Source organism: Anser cygnoides, chromosome 25, assembly GCF_040182565.1.
Source record: "Anser cygnoides isolate HZ-2024a breed goose chromosome 25, Taihu_goose_T2T_genome, whole genome shotgun sequence".
In the NCBI taxonomy this organism is placed as follows: Eukaryota; Metazoa; Chordata; class Aves; order Anseriformes; family Anatidae; genus Anser; species Anser cygnoides.
Window position 1 is genome coordinate 2,997,250 of NC_089897.1, and position 12,984 is coordinate 3,010,233.

Consider the following 12,984-nt stretch of genomic DNA (forward strand, 5'->3'; position numbering starts at 1 on the left):
CATCACATATTCGAGGCCATACCCCCCCAGCAGTGCCTGCTCTTCCACTTTGGAAGTTAATTCCAGGGGAAGGAGGCACCACGTTGCTGTAGTCCACTGACTCAAACCAGCTCACTCACCAGCTTCTCTTGCTGACTGCCCGTGTTTGTTGCATTGCTCTTACCTGAGCATGCAGGGAACTGCCTGGGCTTCTTTCTACAGAAATAACCACTTACACATGGTAGATTTTACTGAACTATAGTTTAATTTCATGGTTGTTATGTCTGTACAACATTGTACAAAATATAAACAAAAAGAACATTTATGCAGCAGCTACATTTCAAAGGTGACACTAACATGGTAGTTCAGCACTGCTGCATCCGTTTTTATAGCACTTGCTACAATAGCTTTAAGTGCAGCATTGATCTGCTCAAACAAATATAACTGGTTCTAGATTTCCATTCAATCTCATCAGTGCATTTTCACTGCCAGCAGCACTACCTTGTGTTAGCCTCATCTGAGAATTTCTCTTGCCTAGATAAAGCTAGTAGACAGATACTCTTCAACTCAGAGGTTAAGGGAAATAATATACATAGCTGCGACTGCTAGTAGAATACATGCAGAACTGCTTCTACCAGAATTAGGAAACCTGCTGAGAGTTAGGTGAAATCCAAAATGAGTGCTCTGGAGTAGAAAGCCACAGGCCAAAAGGCCAGCTTCACAGAGATCTGGTGTCATGAAATGTTCTTGCAGCAGCCTGACAGCAAGTGAGTGCTGTGGCAGAATGGTCACTCACATCTGTGTTTTCCATCCAAAATTTCCTTTTGGCCAATTATGTTTCCTCTCATCTTCTGTGTTCCTGAAGCTTCTCATCTGTGTTTTAAGGGTCATAGTGGAAAGCCACGACCATTATCAAAAGATACAATTCTCTTAAAGCTTTTTTTCCCCCATTTTGACTACAATGCAGCATCATGTTCAAAATGCAACTACTGGATCTGGAGAACACTCAGACTATAATGGACATCTGAAAATAAATATGTGGCCTTTGTACAAAGCCAGTTCTCACTGAAAACCTTCTCATTCACATAGGAGTGCAGAGTTTTCAGGAAGTTCGTGCTACAGGGAGGAGTCTGAAAATAAGAGAAAGAGAGAAGTAGAGCTAAATTTTGTAACGGAAGACAACCTGAAACTTATACTGGAAGGGAAACCTGAAAAGTTACAGGGTCAAAAGGATCAATATCTGAAAAAGCATTACAGGGATCTAATTGACCTGTTTCTCCATTCATACAGTTCTACTGAGGTGTCTTGAATTGCATTAAAATTAAAATATTTGACTCAAAGTAAAGGATGTTCCATAATGAACCGAGGAAAATGCTAATGATATTTACCCATAAGTATATTCACCGGATGTCCATCCTCAGCCAACTACACTCATTCTGCATTCATGCCAGGATCCTCAATGACCCTGTTCAACTTACATCTCGTTGCTCTCTTTCTTCCCTTCTCATTGCCTTTGGCCTTCTTCCTTACTGCTTCACCTAGCATTGCTATTGCACAAATCTTTTATCCTGCACTGTAGAGAAATCTAACCTAGATGTTATCTTATGGCCTGGTTTGTGATGGGATAAAGTTAAGTTTCTTCACAGTGGCTGGTATGGTGACGTGTTTGGGATTTAGGAGAAAAACAATGCTGATAACACACTGATGTTTTAGTTGTTGTGAGCAGTGCTTACACTAAGTCAAGGACTGTCCAGCTTCTCATATCGCCCTGCAAGTGAGGAGGTTGGGAGTGCACAAGGAGCTGGGGTGACACAAAGCCAGAATAGCTGACTCAAACTGGACAAAGGGATATTCCATACTATATGTTGTCATGCTCAGCAATAAAACTGGGGGAGTTGACTGGGGGAGCTGCTGCTGCTGCTGCTCAGGGACTGGCTGGGCATTGGTTGGCAGATAGTGAGCAATTGCATTGTGCATCACTTGTTTTGTATATTCTTTTATTATTACTATTATTATTTTTACCTTATTTTTCCATCCATTTAAACTGTCTTTATCTCAACCTGTGAGTTTTACCTTTTTTCTGATTCTCTTCCCCATCCCACTAGGGAAGAGTGAACAAAAAGCTGTGTGATGCTTAGCTGCCTGCTGGGTTTAACCACATCTTATTAAAGACGGGATATTTCTTTCTAGAAGTTTTTCTCAAGATCAAGCAAGGTCTCTGGGCTCATGTAGAAATCAAATGTTTTTCATATCTGCCTTCTCATATCTGTTTCAAGTGATCACTTAGTAGGTTAACTACAAATTCTATAAAGCAGGCCAAATGCACACAGTCTCATAGGAGATTGCTCCTGTCAGTGAATAAAGCTGTATGACTACCATTTTTAAGGCATCTTGACAGCAATGATGTGTATCATCAGAATACAGGAGGAAAGAAAGGAAGTATTAAACATTGTTACCTTTAATAGCGAGGAAGGCTCGGGTGAACACACGGCCCAATTCATTGGCGGCTTCAACCATGTATTCTCCTTCATCAGCTTTTGAGACTCCTTGGATCACCAGGGAGCAGACACCAAAGTCATTTGTGCCAAAATAGGCAGGATCACTGGAGAGGTCTCTACTGTTCTTATACCAAGTGATCTTTGGAGGTGGGTGGCCTGCAACGGCACAGCTCATCCGGCACTCACTCCCAGTAGTCACCACATGAGGCTTCAATGGGACGAGGAATCTCGGGGGCTGGTTTTGATTAACTCCTCTGTATTTCTGTGGTCTGATATGAACTTCAGCTGGTAAAAAAAAAAAAACAAAACACAAAGCAACATACAAACTCAGATACTGCTTCATGTTCAGATAGAAGTCTTATCAAAGGACTTAACACATGGCATTCTGCACTGCAAATAGCCAGAGACCCCACACATCTGTGGATTGTAATCTGTGTTTCTTCTCAAATTGGTCAGAACTTAACCTCGAAGTCAGAAACTTTAGTTTCTGCAAAACTTACGCCTTAGATTTTGATGGATACTAATTCTGTGAAAAATTATCTGTTAATAAGGGCTGAAAATAAAGGTTCTATCTGGTTTGCAACAATGTCTGTGCAGAAAGGGCAATCCTTCCCTGCCAAACTGGAATTTCTTAGGTTATTTTTATGCACTCTCATTTTGGGCAAATAAATGTTCACAGGAGGAAAGACCTATTTCAATATAGTGTGTTAGAAACAATAACAGGAACAAAGCACAACAACACTGTTACACAGATAGCTATATGTAAAAGCTGTTTTACCCTTTGTTTTTTTAATTCTCCAAGGCTGCACAGTTTCAGATGGACCACTGGATCCCAACTCATTTTTTGCCACAACCCTGAAGTAGTAGTCCCGGCCTGGGATCACTTTGGTGTATGTGAATTTGTTGGTGTAGATCAGGTCACCCACCACGTGCCACAAGCCCTTCTGTGATTCACGTTTCAGAACTGTATAGTAGAGATTGCTTTCCCATTTCTCAGATGCTGATGGCTCCCAGGTTACTGTCACTGCATTTGGCACATTCTCTTGCAGTAGAATAGGCCCAGGGTTTTGTGGGATATCTGTCAGATGAAGACAAGTCATATTAAAGATGTAGGAAAAGTGACACAGTACAGGACCATAAAAACTTTGAGCCACCAGATATTCTATGTCTGGGGGTTGAGTAAACATCCTGGTCATTAGGAGGAACAAAATTCAATTCCTCCTCCAGATACATAAGCCATTTTATATGCATTTGCCATTAACTGAACTTCTGCTGCATTAGACCCACAGCCTCTTTATGGATAGAGGGAAGAGATGAGGGTTGGTATAGCTAAACCTTTTCATCTCTTAATGAGACAGCTTAAAGAGTTGTTCTAGCTATGAATAAAGGTTATACAGCCTGCTGCTGACCAAGCTTAGACCATTAAAAAGTGCATGAGCCTCTCTCCTGTGGTTTACACTATTCATCTGCGTGACCTTATCTCTTTAAGCAGTCACTCTGGTAGCCAGGTCTAGTCCTAATCAGTAGATTAATCTGTCCTGCAGACTGGGCCAAGTGATACCACATAGTGGACAGACTGAATCTTATGGAGAATTGTATTCATTCTCCTGGTGCCTGCATTGCTTAACCACATCAGAGCTCACCGTGCTGAACTCAGTTCACTACTGACTGTAAATCTGTTTGTACACACGCATATGTACTTATACTTAAATACACATGCTAATGACTTACCTGTAACTTGAACTTGGAAGCTGAATGTTTCTCTTTTCCCTGACTCGTTCTTGAGCTCAATGGTGTAGGTGCCACTGTCAATCAACTCAGCTGCTTTAATCAGCAGCTGGGAGGTACCATCTTTGGTGCTTATTGTAGCCCGGTTTGAAAGAGGAAGCCCATCCTTTAACCAGGACACCTGCGGATCTGGAGACGCCTGTGAAGAATAGTACCAGTTACAGCCTACCTGCTTTGCCTCTAAATTATATCTTCACATCTACAGCTTCATTATTTTGTCCCAAATACTCAACTGTGTTGTGTAGATGTGCAACATACACAAATATCAGAGATGGATCTAAGAGCCCTGGATACAGAGCTGCTCAAGAGTTCCTTTGCAAGTTTTTCTTCCTATCTCCTGTAAGAACATTATTGTACTAAGGTGCTCACGAATACCTATATCAAACAAAGTGTGCTAGGGCAAAAACAGATGACATCGGTAGTTAACATTTTCTACTTTACAAAGTATCTGCTGGTCTTTAAAGGAAAGAAAAAAAAACATCCTCAAAGTGTAAATTTGTGTTGTTCCATCTTTGGTCTCCATACTCCAAAGGAGCAGATCAGTTGGAGCAAGACCAGGAAATAAGCACACTTTGCCTTCATCAACTTTTTCCTGATAACCTAGACTTCACCTGTGTTGTTCCAAGCTTACGTCAAAGCAAAGAGGGCTTCTGCAAGTGAAAGCCTACTTTTCGAGGAATAGGGCTTAAGTCCTGCTGCTTAGTAAGACAGTCATGAGTTGCTACAAAAGCTACCCCAATGCCTTCTGAGGGAGATGGGGGGAAATCAACTGATTTTTAAACTAAGTATGATGGATCAGTACTAGACTGAGATGATACTGAGGATGTTGGAAGGACAGCATTACAAACGCTTTATTTGCTGAGGTTACTGAGTAACCACAGTCTCATAAACCACTAAGACCAAGTGTGACAGCTGAATTCTTGTTGTTGTTTTCCTCATACAGAAAGTATACACAGCACCGGCAGGTTAGAGGATTTGCTGAGTGTCTTGTAAGCAAAATTCCATGCCAAGAAAACAATAGCTCAGTTTTCATGTCTACTACTGACATACAAAAAAAAGAGGAGATGGGGATTTCTGAATTACATTTGAAATCTTACCTCGAAAGGAATATCCACTCGGATAGTATTTCCTGCTTTTATAATCAGGAAATTTTTCACTGTGTCATCTATTAAGAACCTAGGAGAAACTGGAAAATACGGTGATTGCAATAAAAAGTTGTTTGTTATGACACAGTCGTTGGCTGACAAACTCATATGCATGTGCTAGCCTTTCCAACAGCTAGTCTGCAGGCTGTTGATAAACTCAGTGGGGTACTTTGGAAAAAAAGCTCCTTGATTCACTACCAAAGTTCCTTGCTAGCCATTACACCTTTCAAATGTTATTATTGTTTATTTAGCACTATGACTAAATGAGAGGGAAGGATGTTAAACTACATTCACAACAGTGTTTGTATACGTGACATCTCAATCATGGATAAATTTGCTCTTTGATACACTTCACCCCATCACATGATGGATCTCTTGTCTAAAATGACATTCAATGAAAAAAAAATGCAGTGGACACTTATGACAAGAGCAGTTTGACGGAGCATTTTTGACATTCCCAAAAATTCTTTGTATTTTATTTTCCCACATGACCTAATAAAATAGCAAGTTATGAATACCTAATAAAACAGCAAGCTATGAGAACATACTCATGAAACAGGCCTGAATTTATTAGAAATAATATTTTTTAACATTTTTTTTTCACTTTTTCTCTTTTTGTCAATATAACATACTAATGTATTTAGCATTTTTCCTACACAATTCCTTTGATTTCCATGTTTCAGTTCAGTAACCTTCTGAACCTGATCTTTTGGAAAAGCTAGAGAACAAAGAAAAAATTCTTGTAAGTGACTGTTTTTTGTATGTTTTCAGATTTTCTTAATTCATAAAAAGTTTTGAAGTGATAGAATGGCAGACTGGAATTCATTTTAGCTAACTCTGGCTGCATTCATAAAAGTCAAGCGTAGTCAGAGAGGCTGACTTTCCATAAGTAGAGAGGCAACTCCAGAATGCAGCTTATACCTTATAGAAAAAACATTCAAAACTGAAAAAAATGCTTCTCATATTTTTCTATTTACTAACTGATTATAAAAGAAGTCTCAGTGAATAGGCCAAAAGTAGACATTTTCACTTAGGACCCAAGTGAAGGAAGATGAATCCCGCACAGAATTATCTTCTGTAGCTCTGCAATGTTCCCAAACAATAGGAAAAAAATACAGATTGTAAAGAAAAGTGAAAAAGCTGTGTTCAAATTAGAAAACAGAAAAAGCAAAATAAAGTTTACAAAAACTATATATAATAATTGCAATTTGAATGAGAATGAATCAAAATGTTTAATTCCAAATCTATCTCTAAAAAATAAACTGAAAACTCTACTTCTCAATTTTAAAAAAAAACAAAAGGTCAATGTAACATATATGTGGCTTCTGTCTGGTGATCATGACTGTGCCATAGCTCCATGGTGGGGTGAGGGGCGCAAAATGTAAATCCATATAGAAATACAGTTTTGAGGGTTCTTGTATAGTAATAACAGGAGCTAAACACAGTCTGTTATACAGTTTTACCTTCAGAATTTCTTGATGAGGTAACCAAGTAACATACTCTAGAACAGCAATGCAGCACTTGTCCCTGTGCTGCAGCCTGGGACTTCAAAGAAAGTCATCACAGCCACCTACAGACCTTGCCTTCACCTTGTTACCTATAGAACAATCTTGCTCATGCTGAAAGCAGCCCACTAGACTTACCAACATTGGAATCAGCTTCAGTGAAAGCTTCAAGCTCTGCAGCTTCTCCTGGGCCACAGTCATTGAGGGCTCTCACACGTAAGAAGTACAGCTCCTTGTTTTTCAGGCCTTTAACTGTGTAAGTGGTCACCCCTATAGGAAGAACGTTGCATCTGGTCCAGTCGAGGTTGTTAGAAGACCGTATCTCCACGTCGTAGCCTTTCACATCAATCCCATCTTTTGCTTCGGGTCTCTTCCATGATAGGGTGACACTAGTGCTGTCACTGCTGGTCACTGCAAGGTCCCTCACTTGACCTGGAGGTTCTGAAAAGATAAATTTTATTTAAACTATTTTTCTAGTATTCCTGCTACACCCACCCTCCCACCCCCAACTTTTCAGTCACTTCCTGAGATCCCCAACATTCTTGCAGTGCACTAGATATTCACCCTGCTATCTTGCCTCCATTTTGTCCCAGTTCTTCAAAGCTGGATGTAGGTGTATAGGTGCCTGCTCCAGTGAGCCATGCAGTACAGTCTGCAACAATCCTGAAATGGTTCACAACCCACCCTGAATCTCTCTCCACACCACATAGCTCCTGCACAGAGCATCTGCCTTATCTTAACTGAAGCACCACACAGGAAACCCTTCCATTCCTTCCTCATGAAGATAGAGGATTCTCCGCCATGAAATATCCCCCAATTATTTGATCTTTGTCTTCATATACTTTCACAAAGCACTTACAAACATTGCCTGTGCAATAACATCCCCAGTCTACATTCAGCTTTACATATTCCCAAGCCAGAATGATAGCAGCCGTTCACTTACTTGTGGAATCTCGAGCAAAGACAGGCTGTGATGGCGCACTGATATCTCCTACACCAGAAGCATTGACAGCTGCCACACAAAATTCATACTGCAGACCCTTCTTGAGATTGGTCATTTTCAGCTTCTTATCTGCAGAATGAAAACAAGCACATTGGCTTGGGTGAGCAGTACCCCAACAAGAAGTGGAAGGACAACAACCTTCTACTTTACTGCATCCATGCAGAACTACAGACTGAATAATTCTGAGGAGCCAAGTATAAATGCTGTCTCCAGTTCCCTTGCCCTTCCCCATCCTAGTGCATACGTACTACTGAGATGTGTTCATTGTATTCTCTTTCAAAACAAACAGACTCTGAGAGCTATTAAGTTACAGAAAGGATATCCATTGTTTTTCCTCATGATATAAACCTAAACTCTTCTGTACTACCAGGTAAGGGGTCCTAGTCTGCACCTGATGGATAATTGATAGCTATAGTCCAAACACATTTAGGAGCTTATTTACATCACTTGTGTTTCTTTACCTTCCCTGCATTTCTGAGTTCCTGCCTGCCTAGTTCTTAGCATGAGGATTAAGGACAGTAGTTCTGCACATGAAATTAAGACTTCAATTCCAGAGATTGAAGACATCAGTTTATCTACAAAGGAGCTACATCCCAGGATGCAGCAGCAAGCTTCTCTACATTCTTCTCCAGCCATAGGCTTACAGTATCTAGAAAAGATTATATACAGCTGAATGCCTGAAGAAGGTTTATAATACAAGAGCTATACAAGATAAAAAGGTAAAATTTCAGACAGGGTTAATATGGTTGCAATAGGGACAATCAGCAGCTCAAGAACTCAAGAGGAAAAACACTGATGTGGAAAAGTATAAAGATACTACCCCTAAAGCAAGGAGCTGGAAGGCAGCAACGCTGCAAAGCATGTTACCTTCTGAACCCAGCAGAACTCTTGGCTTTTTTCAAGTCTTCCATCCTGTGCCAGGATTTAAGTAAGCTACGTACCTGCTATGGGTACACTGTTGACTGGCACCCAGGTCATGGTACCCTTCTTGCGTTTTTGAACGATGTATCCCACGATTCGGGAGCTGCCAGTTCTACGAGGTGTTTTCCAGGATATTGTGATGGTGTCTTTGCTGACACTAATGATCTCAGGGGGGTCTGGGGCACCAGGTGTAGCTAGAAAGAGAACAGTGTTTCATTATTAGCAGATAAACTTTTCTTGCAAAATAAGGAAGTGTTCTGAGTCATTTCTTCCACGTTTCCCCAATGTATTTGTATGGATGTGCTTTGAAAACATGACTGAGACCTGAAGTTGTGTATGCTGTTCCCTACAGAAACAGGATCCCACATGGACCTTATTTTCTGAATTTTCTCTTCATGAATGACCTGTGGTCATCACCACTGAGTGTTCCACTCTCAGCCTACAGAGAGAAGCACGTACATTCTTACACAATGGGTCATCTACTTCCATTCCCCCCACCATGGGCAGGGACACCTCCCACTGGATCAGGTTGCCCAAAGCCCCATCCAACCTGGTGTTAAATACTTGTAGCTATAGGGCATCCGTTACTTCTTTGGGCAACCTGTTCCAGTGCCTCACCACCCTCGTAAGCAAAGAATTTTTTCCTTATGTCTCATCTAAAATCCACCCTCTTTCAATTCAAAACCACTACCTTCTGCCCTGTAACTACATGCCCTTGCAAAAAGTCTCTCTTCATTCTTCCCACAAGCCCCCTTCAACCACTGAGAGGCTGCAACAAGGTCTCCCCAGAGTCCTCTCCTCCACGCCAAACAACCCCACCTCTCCCAGCCTTTCTTCATAGTCGAGGTGCTTCCTGCCCTCTGATCATTTTCATGGTCCTCCTCTGGACCTGCTCTAACAGGTCCACATCTCTCTTGTGCTGGGGACCTCAGAGCTGGATACAGTACTCCATCTCCCTCAAACTGCTGGCCGTGCTTTTTTTTTTTTTTTAAATGTATCCCAAGCTACAACTGGCAAGCACAGATTTTTGTGAAGAGTTCACAGCCATGATTCAGGTTTAGATCTGTAGCAACATCCAAAATGCAGCGAGTTTCCTTTCATGTCAGCTTTGATAATCAATTTCCTGTAGGGTTGTAGAACACAGTTACAAAAGGTTATTCCTTACCTTTACTGACAGCCTTTACTTCCTCTGATTCCAGGGCGTCGCTGGTTCCCTCTGCATTCACAGCCCTCACCCTGAAGTAGTAGCTCATGTCTCGTTCCACTTTGTTGGTAGTGAAAGTAGTACAGCTTCTGGGGATTTCCCCAAGAGCCACCCAGTCGCCCTCGCCTCCCTCGCCTACCTGCTGCCTTTCAACAATATAGCTTTGCACTGGTTTGCCCCCATCATCTTTTGGGGGTTTCCACTGAATCGTGATGTCATTTGCAGAGCTTTCTACAATTTTCATGGGTCCTGCAGGTGGCTGTGGCTTGTCTGAAAAGATGAACACAAGCAAGTTAGCTCCAGATCCAAATGCATTCCTGGGTTTGGAGCAGACATTCTTTCTTGCTCACCAGCTAGGACACTCAATTTCTGATGGTACATATGACTAGTTGCAGAATGAGGGTCAAGCACCTGAACTGCCTCTTCAAACATCCACTCCTCTAACTTTTCATAAGGGTGTAGGAAGCTATGCACTTGCTCCATGGGCTGATTGTTCTCATACAAATTGTAGCAAGACAGCTCACTTATAAAGTACACCATCAGTTCTGATCTTCCAAAAGAGCATAGACATTTATGGTAAGATGGAATTTGGCCTTGATAATCTGATTGTAGATCTGCCTGTTGTGTGTAGTCCTATCTTCCACAATTTCCCAACATTCAAAAGTCAGATTTGGCTGTCCAAAATCAAACAAGATGAGTGTCATATTGTATTAAAGGGTAAGAAACACGTCAACAATGTTTGCTTGTATCTTAAGTTACTGGAAAATTACATAGCCTTGTTCATCTTGGAATAGCCAGTAGTTCTAAATAAGATTGTGACCAGCGTTACTGGTTCCGCTTCCTAAGCCTTACAATAAAAGCCACTGTAGATGTTACGGGGTCTTACCTGTTACCTCAACCTTTAGGTCGATATCTAAGATGCCACTGTCATTCTTCAGCCTGACTTTGTAATCCCCACGGTCTTTTCTCTCAGTGTTGGAGATGGACAGCATAGTATAGGTGTCTGTTTTATCAACACGAATCCTTGAGTCATCTGCTAGCTCCATTTTGTCCTTTAGCCATGTTGCTCTGACTGGCAGCCGGCCTTCAAAAGGGACCTTGATCTTTATTTTCTCCCCTGCCTTGGCCACAGTAGGAACACTTGTTAAGTTTTTCAGGAGAACTTTGTCAACCTGTGGAGGATCTAAGCAGATAATACAAGGTCATTAAAAATTGCAGTTCTAAGAGGATAAGGCCAACCTCGGAGGGGAGGGCTTCTCTGCGTTCATTGTTGCTGTATATTTTAAACATATATTCCAAAATATATTTATTTGGTTCTCTGGGGACTTATCCAACCTGAAAAAGTGAAGTTCATGATGCTGCAAACTAATTGACCTTCACATTTATTGTTACACCCAGCACTTCACACACATGCATGCAACTTTGCTACAGGATAATTTTCACAAAGTATTCATGATATCACACTGTCCTTTTCACTGTAGCAAGTGTTGCATAGGCAACATACTACACACACAAGAATGAAGAATCTGTTTTGATCAAGTCATATGTGTGCACCCACAATCTTTGAGTTAGTAGTAGAAGGTAGTCATAAAGGCTCCCTAGTTAAATTTTTATGCACCAACCAGTAACAAAAACATTTCCCATATTGATGGTTATTATAATAAAGTCTCAATAACCAACTATAGGTCCTGAGGGAATGTATTGCATCACTCACCTTCAACAAAAACTGAAGCTTCAATTTTTATATCTCCAGCTTCAAACCTGTATTTCCCAGCATGAATATCTTCCACTTTGCTAAAAATTAGTTTGTGGACTAGACCTTGCTTTTCAAAAAAGACTCCATCCATGCTTGTTAACTACAAGATAAAACACAGGGACCCACGCTTAATAAAAAATAAAAAGACAATCCAAACAGGCAAAAATTTGAAATGTAATTGAAACGATTTATGAATGTCATGTGTGTTTAGTTACAATAACATTCTGGGATTACTTATCTGGTAACTACTTCACCACCATATTCCCCACAAAGACTTGAATCAAAGACCATTAAAATAAATGGTAATTCTAATTTGACCTCTGATCTCAAACATTATCTCCAAACCTTCACTTTCTATTCTTAATGCTGACACTTTAGCCCAGGCTCAAGGATGACATCTTGGGAATCCTACAGTATCTTATGGATCCCACAGTTTGAACGAACTAGTCTTTTATGATCTTTTGGGATATGGAATGTGATATCTATGCTTGATTTTAAGCACTAATTTGAAAGAGTACTTTTGGTGTTATACCTGCCTATAGATCATCTGAAGATCCTTTTTATTTATGTATATATTATTTTGCATATTTTTCTCATGCACCAAAGAAAAGAAAAAGGATTCCATTTCAACTAAAAGACCCATGTCATCTTCACCCATGCAAAAGAATGGAAAACACAAAGCCTCCTGTTGTCAGCAAGAATGGACGTATCTTGCAGCAGGAAGGCAAAGAAATCTCAGTCAGTTTCTAACAGGAATTTTAGCTTAAACAAGCTCCTGCAGAAGTCTTCTAGGGCCATGCTGAGACCATAGTAAGACTGGCAGAGGGAAAGACACCTCAACATGATACTCAATAAGGGGTAGAGCCAGAGAGCAGAGCACTGTTAGCCAAAGAAAAAAGCAGCTACAGGACACCGACCTTTAATCCATCTTTAAACCAGGTTGCTGTCACATCTTCTTTATTGACAGCGCAAGACAGCTCAGCTGGTTCCCCTTTCTGGACTCGGACATCAATTAACTGCTTGTTGACATGGCAGCGTGGTGCTAAATGTCCAGAAAAGAAAATGTTGAAAGGATGATAATTCTGTCTTACACTGACAGAGAGTAATGTACACAAAAATACGCATGCATGTGAGGAGAAGAGAGCTTTTAAAAATACATATACTGTATCATGATGGGCTTTTTTT

At 40.8% G+C, this 12,984-nt stretch overlaps 1 protein-coding gene across 5 annotated transcripts in view; it reads right to left on the reverse strand.

The window, feature by feature from the left end:
- Nucleotides 1–221: 221 nt before the first annotated feature.
- IGFN1 (immunoglobulin like and fibronectin type III domain containing 1) overlaps nt 222–12,984 on the reverse strand; it is a 60,897-nt gene continuing 48,134 nt past the window's right edge. For 4 of the 5 annotated variants that reach the window (XM_066983230.1, XM_066983231.1, XM_066983229.1 and 1 more), the window contains 12 exons: nt 12,717–12,841; nt 11,758–11,899; nt 10,930–11,226; nt 10,005–10,313; nt 8,860–9,033; nt 7,859–7,987; nt 7,054–7,356; nt 5,363–5,451; nt 4,209–4,404; nt 3,256–3,555; nt 2,436–2,762; nt 222–1,109 (listed from right to left, as the gene is read on the reverse strand). In XM_066983230.1, coding sequence (XP_066839331.1) covers nt 1,096–1,109; nt 2,436–2,762; nt 3,256–3,555; nt 4,209–4,404; nt 5,363–5,451; nt 7,054–7,356; nt 7,859–7,987; nt 8,860–9,033; nt 10,005–10,313; nt 10,930–11,226; nt 11,758–11,899; nt 12,717–12,841 — 2,405 coding nt within the window. In that variant the 3' untranslated portion in view covers nt 222–1,095. Of the gene's footprint in view, nt 1,110–2,435; nt 2,763–3,255; nt 3,556–4,208; nt 4,405–5,362; nt 5,452–7,053; nt 7,357–7,858; nt 7,988–8,859; nt 9,034–10,004; nt 10,314–10,401; nt 10,718–10,929; nt 11,227–11,757; nt 11,900–12,716; nt 12,842–12,984 lie in introns of those variants that run through there. The other variant, XM_066983233.1, reaches the window with a different exon arrangement.